General features: G+C 33.8%; 1 protein-coding gene across 1 annotated transcript in view; it reads left to right on the forward strand.

Moving 5' to 3' along the window:
- Positions 1-13,910, forward strand: part of SNTG2 (syntrophin gamma 2) — a 268,443-nt gene that overhangs the window by 218,009 nt on the left and 36,524 nt on the right. Inside the window, exons 12-13 of the mRNA XM_055714276.1 lie at positions 4,236-4,352; positions 12,898-12,969. Of these exons, the coding sequence (XP_055570251.1) occupies positions 4,236-4,352; positions 12,898-12,969 (189 nt within the window). The remainder of the gene's footprint in view (positions 1-4,235; positions 4,353-12,897; positions 12,970-13,910) is intronic.

The raw sequence follows: 13,910 nt of genomic DNA on the forward strand, positions 1-13,910 counted from the left end.
ATTCTTCTATTGTACTTTTTAAAGAACTTTGTGTCTTTATAGGCAAGTATACATTTGGCATCCTCTTTTCTTTATGTTCTTTCCTCTCAAATATTTTTTCATTGATTTTCCTCTCTTTATGTACTTCTATAGTGTTCTTCCTTTTGTTCTTTTCATTTTTTAATTTCATATTTTCTTCTGGTTTATTTTTGATTTTACTAATTGATTTCTTTCTCTTCCTAAATGCCTTTTGCTTTGTCTTTCCACCTTTCCCTTTCATATTCATCAATACTTGGTTTTTAGCTTGCCACCCTGTTATCTGCAGCCCATGCAAATGACGGTAATACAGCTCCGTACCCACTGAGCTCACCATTTCTTCCAGTAGCAATCCTTCTTCAGCTACCTAGCCTGACTATTGCTTCTTCCCCAAAAAAGTATCTCATTTAGTCTTTCATATCTAGTGAATCAATCCATATTTAAATCAACTCAGTCCTTGCTTTCCTCCTAAATATACAAAAATTCTAGCAACAAATGGACAAATAAAACTTGTGTGTCTTCTAGCTGTACTAAATTTCTCTTCCTAGATGCGTGTGTGCTGAAACTTCTGCCAATATTCTGCAGAAATACTCTCCAAATTTTAAATTAATCTACAAATGTGCTAATTGTGGACTTTTTTCACATCATCATTAAAAAAAAAAAAAAAAGGAACAAGTTGATGTAGGCATTTATTTTGTAGGTGTCTTTAAAAAAGTTCAGGACATGCTTCAACATTTTCTGTACTGGCACCTTTATTACATAGGTAAATTTTTCATGTTACTAACACACAAACCATAATCTTGGGATATAAAGAGTTTTGGAAGTTATTACTTGCTGGGTTTTTGTTGTTCAGGGTTTTTTTATTATTATTATTACATTGAACTATTATATACTACCTAGTTTTTTCCAGATAAGTTTTTATGTTTATTTTGTGAGGTATTAATTAGCAGACTATTTTTTTCTTAGTTCTGCTGTGAGGTATATAATTGTTTCCTTGTTCCACAAATGGTTTTAAAGAAAATGAAAATTGAAAATCTTTTAATCAGCTTCTGATATCTTTTGGAAATTATAATCAAATCTAGAAACAAAAAGGGTCTCTTTATATTTGTAATGATTCTAAGTCTTTATATTCGCTTTGATGATCTGTTATTTGTTTTTTCCTGATTGAAGTTCTTGTTTCCTGGAATTGGAGTTTTTGTTCATCATTTCAATCAAGCAGAGTAATATTCAGTGTAATGTATTCAAAATGTAACTGAAGTATTGCTGTTTGGTTTTTTGTAGGCTTTGGATTGAACAAGTGACCTTATCATAGTCCATATAAATAAAGAGTGATATTACAATGTTTTAATGATTCAGTCAGTAGAAAGACCATTCCCCCAAAATCTAGTCCAGTGAATGTTATTTTTGTTTGTTTGTTTGTTTTTACTGAGGTTGAAAGAGATTTCAACATACAGAACAGCTTAACATTATTGTAGCTATTAATAATTATAAAAATCTGCTTGTTGTACGCAGAATGGTATACTTCAAACCAGGTCTCTTCGTTCAGATCTACCACAGGTAGACTGGTCGCAGTATGGTGTGACTGCAATAAAAATAGTAATAATGCAGTTCCATTTCAGTCAAACACTTAGAACACATGTCCAAAAAAATATGTCTTCAGCCAGTTAGAAAATGCAGTCTACTGTTTGTAGCTAAAAACATACTCTGGATACTTTTTTTAATAAAAACATAAAAAAATTATCCAGATTAAGTGCTACATTAAATTGAGGCTACAACATTTGGCGCTCCTATCACATCTTGCAGCCATAGGTAAGAGTAGAACAACGATAGGGCCTTCACACAAATCCCATGAAATAAGTAAAGGAAATCCTTCCCATTTTACAGATGGAAAACTTTAACATAAAGCACGTTTTCACTGAGAAAAAAGAATCTCATTTTACTTCAGCGAGAGAAATTCAGCGCCCTTTTTCTAAGTTTAGACTTATTCAAAGGAAGTGTGATTGTCTTCTGCACTACTGTGGGTACTTAGGACCAGTGCTTACAGGCCAGCCTGTGGTTTCTGTCAGCGAGATAAATCAAGTTTTTCTGTCAATCACAGGAAATTACATGTGTGTTTTGAAATGAAAATACAATCTTGATAAGCAGAATTCCTGTCTTCTAGTACCATCCTGCCCCAAGTTTCAACTAAGAACTTCATGTTTTCCTTCTTTTAGTATATTAAATGAACATCATTGGTTTGCAACAAGATATATGGCTATATTTCTCAGAACATGTCATGTTTGCTTTAATAGATGATGTTTGATGAACCTTGCCAAGTTGCAGACCTTATCTATGACTTAGTTATGCCATTTGACATTGTGGATAATTCCGAAATCATTTGGTGCTGTAAGAATAAATGGTGATGATAATTATGACGAACAAAGAACATAATAGAAAGCCATATCCTTTGCTTATCTGTTTATCAATTTAATCAGTAAACTACCTTTTAAGAAGGGATTTTAATACTGTTAAATTTTAATAAATGGTGTCCATATGCAAGTCAGAAAACAAGACTTTATGAACGTAAAGGAGAATATGGTATTGTTTGTGCCCTGTGATTTGGACATTATTTTTCTTTGTATGTATCATTTGATATTATATACCACACTGATAAACTCAATATGTAATATAGTTTGTTGTAGTAGTATATTTTCTTAAAGTAATAAAGTGTCTGAACGTCCCATTTCTACACGTTTGCAGACTACTATAGAAATAATGTTTTGGTGAAAGTTGTTGGATTTACAGAGTAGCAAACTGAGAACTGGAAGGATTACTGTATTTGTTGTGCTGTTTCTTAGATCTTCTTGAAATGTTAATGTTGGAGCTCAGTAGAAGAGCACAGAGCAGGATTGTCTAGCTCAACATATTATTATTTATTTCTTAATAGATTGAGTAGTAAGAGACATCATTGGTACATTAAATAAAAAAGATTAGAAAACTATGTGTGAGATTTTTATTATGTGAGTATGATCATGCATCTGTACTATTAGCTACTCCCTGTCCATTATTTCCACCGTTGTGCTCTGTTGCTAGTAACAATAGGTGTGCACACTGGGCTTTCAGTAGAAAAGTATTACTGAGATCACCGCATTTTCCCCAATTCTATCAATAGAGCAAATACTGAAGTTTTCATTCAGTTTAATGAATGCCGCCTCCATGCTGTTTCCTATGACATCCAGTGAAGCTCTGTGGCTTCAGTATATTCACAAGTGCTATGACATTTCTGTCCCTGTGTAACTCAATATTTTCCGTAAGTGTAGCCTTAATTGAAAATGAGCAAGCTTATCAGTGATAGCTATATATTCAGATTGGTGGATCACTCTAGATTAAAGTACCTGTTGCAACAGCAGTATATTCCTCTTAATGTATGCAAAATGATGTCTAAAATGTGGGGGGTTTTTTGTTATTTTTGGTGGGTAACTACATTAATGGTATTCTACTATGCTATGGCATTATTCCTTTATAAATTTGAATTTAGTTCAAAAAGGACGCATGCAGTTTTACTTCTGAGTTTTATTTTTCTTAAAATTAATTTATCTGAAATATAAAGACACATATTGTAATACTGTTAGAGCAAAGTCGTGTAAGAACTGAATTTAACTTCTAAATCTATAAGGAAATAAATTGTAATAAGATAAAGTATATATAAAAAAATGTATATAAACTCTGAAAGACAACCAGTATGACAAAGACACTTGTTAACAGTGGCAAACATGAACATATAGAAAGTTATTTGATTTCAGATAAATCTAGTGATTTGTTCAGATGTTTTTCTTTAGAGTTACATGTATCAGAAGAAATTTCAGAATGTCCAGGTTTTGACTGTGCTGTAGATAACATAGGATCATGCTTTTTGTAAACTGCTGGCTCAGGTTTTCTGCTGGCTCAAGTGAGATTCTGCTGAGACATAAAAAGGTGGCTTTTTTAAATGGTGATTATTTCAGACAAGACTCACACAACCTGTAATGCAAGTTTAAGTCTGTTCAAGGACTTCTGACACACTGGCCTGATACCATATACTTCAAGATTAGCCGGAGGGGGGAAGTTAAACAAGAAGAAGTGGATGATACATCCAATTCTAATATTACCACTCTTCCTTGTGGAAAGACTTGACCAGTCCAGCTATATCTTATGCTACACTGAAAAATAGAGCTTTAATTTTCAGTTATTTTCTTTTACAGGTCATACATATGGGATGGGTAAATGAGAAACTTGAAGGAACTGATTCATCTCAGCTCTACACGTTCAAGTTTCTGGCACTGAAGGGTTCATCCTTCTACATTTTCAGCACTCCACCGGTAAAAAAATAATTTTTTTTTGACTGTTTCATTGTAAACAGAAACCTGTTTGTTACATCTGGATTTGTTTTTCCTTACCAAGTGAGGTTGTCAGCTGACATTTCAGAAGAAGTTAAATCCGTAGCTGGCTTTGAAGTTTAATAAGCTTTAGATATTTAAACTCTTTCAAGGTCCTCTGAAAATCTTACTGTACTGATAGTACCAAGAATTCCTAACAGAGAGTAAGTCTTTTACTTCTTAAAGGTGTGTAGTTCAGATTTTTTCTCTGTTTGGTTAGGTCAAATATTTCCTACCTTATTTTTTCTATGGTATTTTTGTAGATGTAATGAGTTTGTAGTTACTCTGTTTTCTTAAAGACAAGGTGTGTCATGAAATACACCATCCATACTACTAATAGATACTTGATTTTGCACACAGGCAAAGGAATGAAATGTTACAGAGTATCCAATGCTAAATGTAGTGTTTGAACAAATGAAATTATCTTCCTTTGATAATTTTCATAGCTAGTAACAAGAATTATATTTCACAATAGATGACTTACCTAATACTTCTCTAAGATAACCCTAATAAAGTTAATTTAAAAGAATGAAACATAAATGAGCTGTAGAATTCTAAACTCTTAAAAAGTGACCCATACTTACCACATGGTATTGTTTTATCCTTTCTTTTTTCTCCAGAGCGCCTTTGCTTTAAACAAACCAAAAAAAAAAAGAATAAAATGTGTAAATAGAATGCAATTTCAATTCTACAGCTTCCTTTTGGTTTTGCCCAGAAGGTGATCAGTCTCCCTGTTTCTTCAGATGATCCAAAGAAAATCTGATCCTTCACATGCATACCATGTGCAGTACTTTGGGAAGAACATACTCTTAGAAACTTATTTGTGAAACTCAATGAGAAGCAATCAGTAACATTTTCTCTCTCTCTAAAATGAAATTCTAGATCCAATGATTCCTATTAACTTCAAGCATTTTTAAATGGCCAATAGTTTTATTTTTAAAATGAGACAACACATATGGGAAAAGTTCTTTTCCTCTCTAAAAAATTATTTGTCTATATGTTAAGTCAAGGAACTAAAATTTGAAGCAATTAGTACAATCCAATTAAAATGCAAAACCAATACAAGAATATTAAACAAATAAATAACACACCACATGAATGCTTTTCCTTTATAAAATTTAATTATCACTTTCAGACCTGTCTTTGAGGAAACATTTTTTATATAATTAAAACTATCCATCTACATGATACTAATTAGGGCTAAACTACTTCATTTATCATGTTCAGCACTCTGCTGAGAACAGACAAGTGAGGATGCATGTTTGGTAGTATTCACACCATGTTACTTGTCAGTATCTACTACACTCTATTGCGTTTCTGCACGATTTTTTTGCAGAAAAAGTGGCTTTTCAAAAAATGAATGAAGGCGACCTCCTTGGTCAATGTGTTATGTAATCCAAGTACTCAGATACACCAGGAAATGTGACAAAGCCTGTAAATTATAAAACCTGTTGACTAGTTTTCTTGCTATTTAATCGTTCCACAGATGTTTTATACCGGGGAAGGGGGGGCTGGGGGCGGGGAACAACACCAAAAAAACAGGAAATTGGCAATTTCCAGCAACCACCCTGGAGAATTCTAACCTGGATCTAAAGCAACACTTTGAAGCTGTTATCAAAGTCCTGAGGGCACCCTCAGCCCTGACTGTCCCTGAACCCCTTCCCTGGGGCTCCCCCCACCCTTCCCACAATGCAGGACCCCACTGCAGCCCCCGTGTGGGTGTCAGCCCCTGCCCCAGCCACACAGCAGGACTGGTCTCCAGCTGCCCACAGCCATGTTTTGCTCAGCCATAGGCGCCAGCGAGCCAGGCCTACCTGTCGGCCTGCTTCCAGGCCCGGCCTCAGCCCATCCCTGTCCCCAGGGAGGTGCCTGGTGCCCAGAACTGGGGCTGCCCCCAGTCCCTGTGGCTGCCCTGCTCCTGGCTGGGACATGTACTGAGCCTGGCTGAGATGAGGGTAACTTCCTTCGTAGCATCCCATGTGGCACTGGATTTCTCATTTGTGACTAAAACAGTGCTAACGCACCAGTGGGTTTGGCTGATGCTGAGCAGCACCTGCACGGCCTTTCTGTTTCTCACAGTGCCCACCCAGTGAGTAGGCCAGGGGTGAGCAAGAGGCTGGGAGGGGACATGGCCAGGACAGCTGACCCAAATAGGCCAAAAGGGATATTACATACCATAAAACATCATGCCCAGCAATAGAAAATGGGGATTTGGTCTTCAAAAATAGCCATTGCTTGGAGACTGGCTGGGCATTGACCTGCTTGGGGCGGGCAGGTGCAATCACCTTTGCATCGCTTCTTTTTTCCTCCTTCCATCACTTATGAAACTGTCTTTATCTTGACCCACAAGTTTTCTTGCTTTTGCTCTTCCTTTTTTCTCCTGTATCCCACTGTGGGGAGATGGGAGTTAGCAAGTGGCTGTATAGGTCCTTAGCTGTTGACCAAGGTCAACCCACTACAGGGCGATGGGATGTCCCTGCCCTGCCAGACCCGAGGCAAGCTCCTGTGGCTCCTGGGGAGCTATCAACCCACACTGTGCCTGGACACTGCTTCTGTGTCACATGTCCCGGTTCTGTAGCTGGAAAAGCAAGTCCCCACACAAAGCCATGCATAGAGCTGATTCGCTATTTTTAGAGCTATTTAATAGTACGGCTCTTACCATTACTCCTACTGACTTTTATTTACTGTGTTAAGTGAGACATTAAAAAATGGATTGTCCAGTCACAAAAATACAGATGTTTTAACTTGGTTGATCTTTAGAAGATAAGTTTAATACATTTTATTTCAGAGATGTTTCTGTAATGTTACTGCTGTTTGTATACTGAATCAATGTAGTGTATATCAATGTAGTGTGTGCAGATTTGATGATCTACAAGTCAAACAGTTATCTTTAGTTGTAATGACCTTACCTATAACTTTATAACTGCTTGTAAAAGGATCTGGTACAATTTCTACTCTTTTTCTATTTAATTGTGTGGAAAAGATGATATGAATGTAAATACAGCTGCTAACTTTTGTAAGAATGGAAAACATAGTTACCCGTGGGCAAAAATAAAGAAAAATGTGGAAAAAATGTGGCTATTATAATATGAAATACATCACTATGTCAAGTAATATTCTATTTATACTCCATTTCAACAATATATCAGATGATGTTTCCAAAAATGTAGAAGCTTCACCATACAAGTAAATATCAGGAACAGTGCGATTAGCAGAGAATGATCTTTCTGCATCCCTAAAGTGGCTTATCTGATAGCATTTAAGGAATTTAGATTTCATTTGCAGATTGCTATATTAGAATTGTGACACATTTCTGAAAACTGCATATGTAAAAAACACAATTGAACAAATAGAAATTATTCTTGTGTTAATAAATATACAAACAGTATATTACATTCTAAAAGCCTCTGATAAATTTTTGTCACTATTCAGATCTTGAAAAGGTTCTGGATCTATATCATAGGAGAAATTGGGGAGACAATATTCAAAATAGTCATTCAAAATGAAACTGGTTTTATGTCATTAAAGATTTGCAGAGAAATTGAGTGCTTTGTTTGTATGGAATATGGGTTATATGTAGGGGAGGATTGTGCTGTTTGATTTTCTGTCTTCCTCATAGTTCAGTATGTTTTTTAAATTCAAGTCTTCAAGTCACCACATCTTTGGACCTGTTATGTTATTTATGGACCCTTAATTACAAAACTCTTTTTTCAACATGATTAAATAAATAACACTGAAGTGGTTTACATGAAAGCAGCTAAGCAATCACTGTTTTAAGAAAAGGAATAAATACAAGAATAATGTGAAACAGAAATAATTTCACCTTTGAAAAACTCTATAGAGAAGAAAGCTTGCGTAAAATAATTAGCATGAGCACTGCTTTGAGTGTTAGAGTACTGCTATGTAAGTTCTAGATAGTTGTATTTATAATTTACATTATACATAATGTCAATGTAACATATTAGGAAAGAAATGACAGTGAGTTGGAGGGCATATATTTGACCATGAATGCTTTTGGTGAACTTTCCAACTTTACACACAGTTCTTCATTTATTTTGTTCACATATTTGCTAGGATCCGACTGCTCTTTTTATACCATTGAGTTTCAGTTGGTTTGAACATCTTTAGGCTTCTTATACTGCTATCATAGTTCATCTCAAGAAGATTTCTTGATGTTATTTTTTTTTACTTTTTAGTATCTTTTAATACTTTTTTAAAGTTATACTTGGCTTATTTTTTTTCACTGAAGAGTGAAGAGACAAGTGAAATTAATTACTCCTGAAGTAAAAGTATTTCAACTTTTGCCTAGAGCTTTTTAGTACTTCTAGGTGGGTTGGATACTTCTACTTAATTGTCAGATAGTGCAACATTCTCTGTATTCCAATAATAAGTAATTTTTATTTAATATTATTATATAATAATTTAATATTATATTAATATATAATAGTATAATAATATATATATTAACATAAATACTTTGATCTTTCTTTTCCTTAAGCTTTACTCTTTATATATGTATTCAATTTTATAGTATTTGGAGGGGCACTGGAGATTTGTAGAATCAGATTCAGTGTTCATAGAAAGTCAGAGTATGTTATGTTCCCTTTGACTTCAGTGAGTTTTGAAGTGTGATTCTCTTTTACATGCACCCCATATTTGTTTCTCATGTCTAGTCAATCCTTTAGTGCTGATCTCTGAATAGGCATGAAATTCTTTTATGCCTATTTTATAATTATTTTATAATAGAATTCTTTTCTAGGGAGTAACTTTTTTGGTTTGTTTACTACATGTATGTGTCAAAATCAATTTAACTGTTTTCTCTTTATTTTAAATCATAACTTTTTAAAGAAAAATCAATGATTAACACAGAAATTTATTATATTTGGAATATGAGCCTGAACTGATGCTGTGATCACTTGGTCTAAGTAAAACTATGTTTTATTAGTTTACTTATTTCCAGAAATCCAATGTAATGCCTGTTCTTATAACATGAGGAACTTACAGAAACTCACACTGAAGTAAAAAGCACTTCTGCAACACTTGGCACTTTGGTAACTCTACACACTTCTTTCAGTCTCTCATTATGGACTTAAAATTGTAACTGCAGATTCCTGTTTTTCTCTCTGTTAATTTTTATTATCTCTGTGATCAGCTCAGTGTTCTCTGTGAATTTACAAATGTGTTCATTTTGCAATCTTTCTGAAAGGGTTAATATAACCAAATATCTACAAATCCAAGTATTCAATACATAACATAATGCATTGAGTTAGCTAAGGAGTTGGTCTTCCAATAATAATAATAACAACATTCAGGTACTGTTGGTAATAAATACATTTATTATAAAATGGTAGAGATACCATTTTAATTGTAGACATGCTATGATCTAAGAAAACTATAATTAATTTCAGCTGTCTCTTTGGATTCCAGTATCCCTTTGTATTATGTTTGTTTCCTCTCCTTAAAATAATTATCAACATATAATTCATGTTCTCCTGATGACCTTGCACACTATGATATTCAGACTGTTTCACTCTTGACTTTAAGTATGGTAACCTTTCTCTGACATACACAGTAGAAGAAAATCTTGGCTTGTATAGGTGCTGACAGTTACCATCGTCACTAGCTATCTCTGCTGAAAAAGTCATAAGAGGTTACTGAGAGTCAAAGGATGAAAGAGAAGCACAGGATAATGGGGAGAAGGCTGAAGTATTCAGAGTGAATTTAATGGCACAGAAGTGTCACTGTTGTCCATGGTAGCATCATTAATAGCAGCAAAGAACCCCAGCAGTTTAGGAATCAATCCCCAGTCTTCAGGAAACAAAACAAATTATATGAGCAAATGAAAGTTCAGTTATGTCTCAACAGCTTTCAGGTTATAACCTATGTCACTAAGTTCAGTTTTATAAACAGCAGGTTAAGTTGGTGCTTATGCTTTTGTATCTTGTCTAGCCACTAACAGAAATGAAGGGTTCTCCTGCTTTTAAATGAGATTGAAAAGAACCTTTCGCTTCAAGAAATTCAAGACCAAGTAATGAACTTACCACCATACTAGGCTGTAAACCTTATTTTGCCAGAAAGGCAAAATGAAGATCCCTTTTGAGGATCAACAATAATGGGCCAAAACCTGCATTGTTTAATTATTTTATTTTCAGAACAGTGATCAAAGTAAAAAATATTTCCCTGTATATAACATTGAGCAAAGACGTGCAGTACTTGCTTTATGTGAGCATGTTTGAATGTATAATGTTCCTTTATGAATCAGCTTTGTAATTCTTCAGTTTCAATTTTCTAAACTTGTGTTATTTCTTCATTGTAGCAACAATTGAAAAGCAAAACTAAAAATAATATACTGAATGGACCTTACTAGAAGGAAAAGAGTAACAGAAATCTAAAAATTATAAATGTTTGGCTCTAAAAATTGCTACATTTTATGAAGTGATAGCAGGAAAAGTCGAATATCTAAAGTGGTTAAAAGTTAATTTCCTAAAGCATCCAACATTAGATTTAAATTTCACAAAGTTCCTTTAAAGTAGTATTACATACTTTTAAAGGTAGCTGTATGTAATGTTTTGATCTTGAGTTTATGAGAAAATGCTCATAATAAAACAGAATGAGGAGGTATATAACATGCTTTTAAATATTCTACTTTATGCATTGCATTCAAATTATGTTTTTCATTTCACTGGTAAAATAGAAAAAGTGTCAGATGGAGAACCCTAGAATATGACTCCCTTTATATCCTTAAAAGACGTGATGATAGAACTTCCTCTTCTAGAAGTCTTCAGTCCCATTTGCAGTAGGTGATTTATCTCATCTAAACTTAGTTGTCTCAAAGTTCAAGATCTAATCTAAAGTTAGAGCAACTGGGAGAAAGCACTGTCTTTTGTTCTTTTTTTTTTCTTTCTCCTTTCTCAATATGTTGAAGTTAAGATTAGATTATTAGGAATTAGATTAGGTTGTTAGATTAGATGCCTCTGATGTATAGACTTAAATGGGATGCTTTCCACATAAAGAAGAAAGAATTCAGGTAAATTCTGAAACACACTGCTTTGAAACACGTGGCTGTGAGGTCTACTTGATAATAATGTTCATTAATTTCAATTGGAGTGGACATAAAAGCATATAAGATTAGAAAGACACTAACACCAGGTTCACGTGACTCGTACAACAGCACTCTGAAATAACACTTAATAACCAGAAGTCACATCAGTCTGCTCCTAAGTGTTGTAGTGGTTTGGATTTTCATCATTTTATTACCATTTTTCTTAATGGTTTAGAATTTATAAAGACCTGGAAATTAAACTTAAATTTTAAAAAACGCATGTTGATCTTCATGTAAAACATCAGGAACATTATTTATTATAGGTGAAGTATGTGCTACTGTGAATACAGAGAAAAATAATCTGTTATTGAATTTCATAGTTTTTTCCTACTTACATTTCATCCACAGAAGCCAGATGTTTTGCAGCCATATTTTGCTTTACCTAAATAATTTAATTTAATTTTTATCCTTTCTTCCTTTTGGGAGGGAGGCAGGAACAGGGCAAAGCTGCATCTGCCCTGCTATTTTAAAGTATCCATGTTGCTATTAGAGACACCCAAACACTTATTTCCATGAGCTAAAAGCCTCAGACTTACAATTTAGTCAAATTCTTCATATATCTATGCAGCCATCCCTGTGCATTCACCAAGAGCTAGATTTTGCTTTAAAATATAAGCAAAATGATGCATATTACCCTTGTATTTTTCCTATGTATAGGTTCTTTGTTTTTTTCTTAAACTACATAGACTAGGTACTGTTTTTAAAAGAAAACAGATTATCACATTGTATCAACTAGAATTTAGGAGAAAACTTCAAACATCGTTTTAACTGTCAAACTTTAACAGCCTGTCATGTCACAGGACTAAGTGATGAAATCAAAAGGAAACAAAAATGTCTTTTCATATTCATTGTTAAGCACACAGTTGACACCCTTCTTAATTTCAAATATTGCAATCACATGGTCCCTTTCGTTTTTTAGTATAAATTTTAAGTTATTGGTGCATTACTGTATGCCAACTCAAACCTGAATTTAAGAAAAAATTTTGGTCTGTTGATTGTAAGATTTTTTTAAAATGGAGACATGAAGCTGAATTACTCTGGGTTTGAGACAAGTTGTCTATGTTAACATATTGGAAAATAAATATGCTTATGTAACTCACCACAGATATTACAAAGAGGTTTCCATCATACTGTAGTAATAACGGGAAAAAACCAATGAAATTATTTAATAGTTTTTCGTTATAGTAAGACTCCTGTAGATGCTGTTTCTGTAAAACTGAATGCTATTTCACAGTCTTTTCTTAATGATGGATATTAAATGTAGAAACATGTCAATATTTAGAGCATCCAGTAGGATAATGATGAGTGGAAACTTAATTTTTTTTTTCATCTGTACATGATTTTAGAATAAATAATGTGTTTTTAATATTTCTTTTGATATTATAGGTAAGCACACTAGACTGGGTACGAGCTGAAAAAATCTATAACCTCTGTGAGGTTCTATTTAAAATTCACAAGGTAGGTTTCCTAACAATCATAATATTGTTTAGTAAAGAAAGCTTGCCTTTTCCTGTTAATAATAAGCTCAAGTTAATCTTAAATAGGAGTAGCTAACATTCAAATAATTCATCTGTTGTAAAAAAAACTATTTGTAATTGCTAGTGCATTAGCTATGCAAGTATAAAAATACATGGAAAATGGATTAAGCTCTAAGCGAGCAAGTTATGAAAATGCTTCCATACTGAAGAAAATTTTCAGTATTCAAGCTGGTTGTATGAAGTCTAGGTGAGACACACAGCTAAGCATAATGAAGCTGAATACTGCTTTTTTCTTCGTGGGTCAGATTTTTGAGTGAATGTAATAAAGAATGCTTTTGCTATAATTCCTGTTCTCTATAAATATACTTTTATTTCTTTTCAGTAAATAGAAGTAGAAATTTATGTCCCTTTTAGGTCAAGTGTAGTTTGCAAATGTTAAAGTAGGTGTTACCTTACAAAAGGCAATATGGTGCATTTGTGTACTATAGAATTCTTCATGGTTTTTTCCCACCACCTAGAGAAAGTGTCATTTTTTCTTTTTAACTTGTCTCAAGCAAGGATTTTGGGTAAAACCTTGGCAGTCTGTTTAAATAATTGACTTACAGAAGATATTTTCTTATAAGTTGCATCAGATAAATTAGTTTATTTCTCTACCACCTAATCAAAAGCTACTTTGCAGGTGAGGTAAGGCTAGATGAAAGCTTACTAGCCTAAGAGAGTAAAATCAAATATATTATTGGGAGCAGGGGGGGTGATCAGTCTTTTCAGATAAAGTGTTGTTTCACTGAAAAATTACAGATCATCTTCAGTTCTCATCAGCCTCTCTCTCTGCTGTTTGTCCTTTGACCGTGTACTAATGTGGAGAAGGTTGTTCCTCAGTTCCCTTTACAGATCCTGATTTAACCATGTGCCAAAGAACTG

This window comes from Falco cherrug, chromosome 6, assembly GCF_023634085.1.
Source record: "Falco cherrug isolate bFalChe1 chromosome 6, bFalChe1.pri, whole genome shotgun sequence".
Taxonomy (NCBI): Eukaryota; Metazoa; Chordata; class Aves; order Falconiformes; family Falconidae; genus Falco; species Falco cherrug.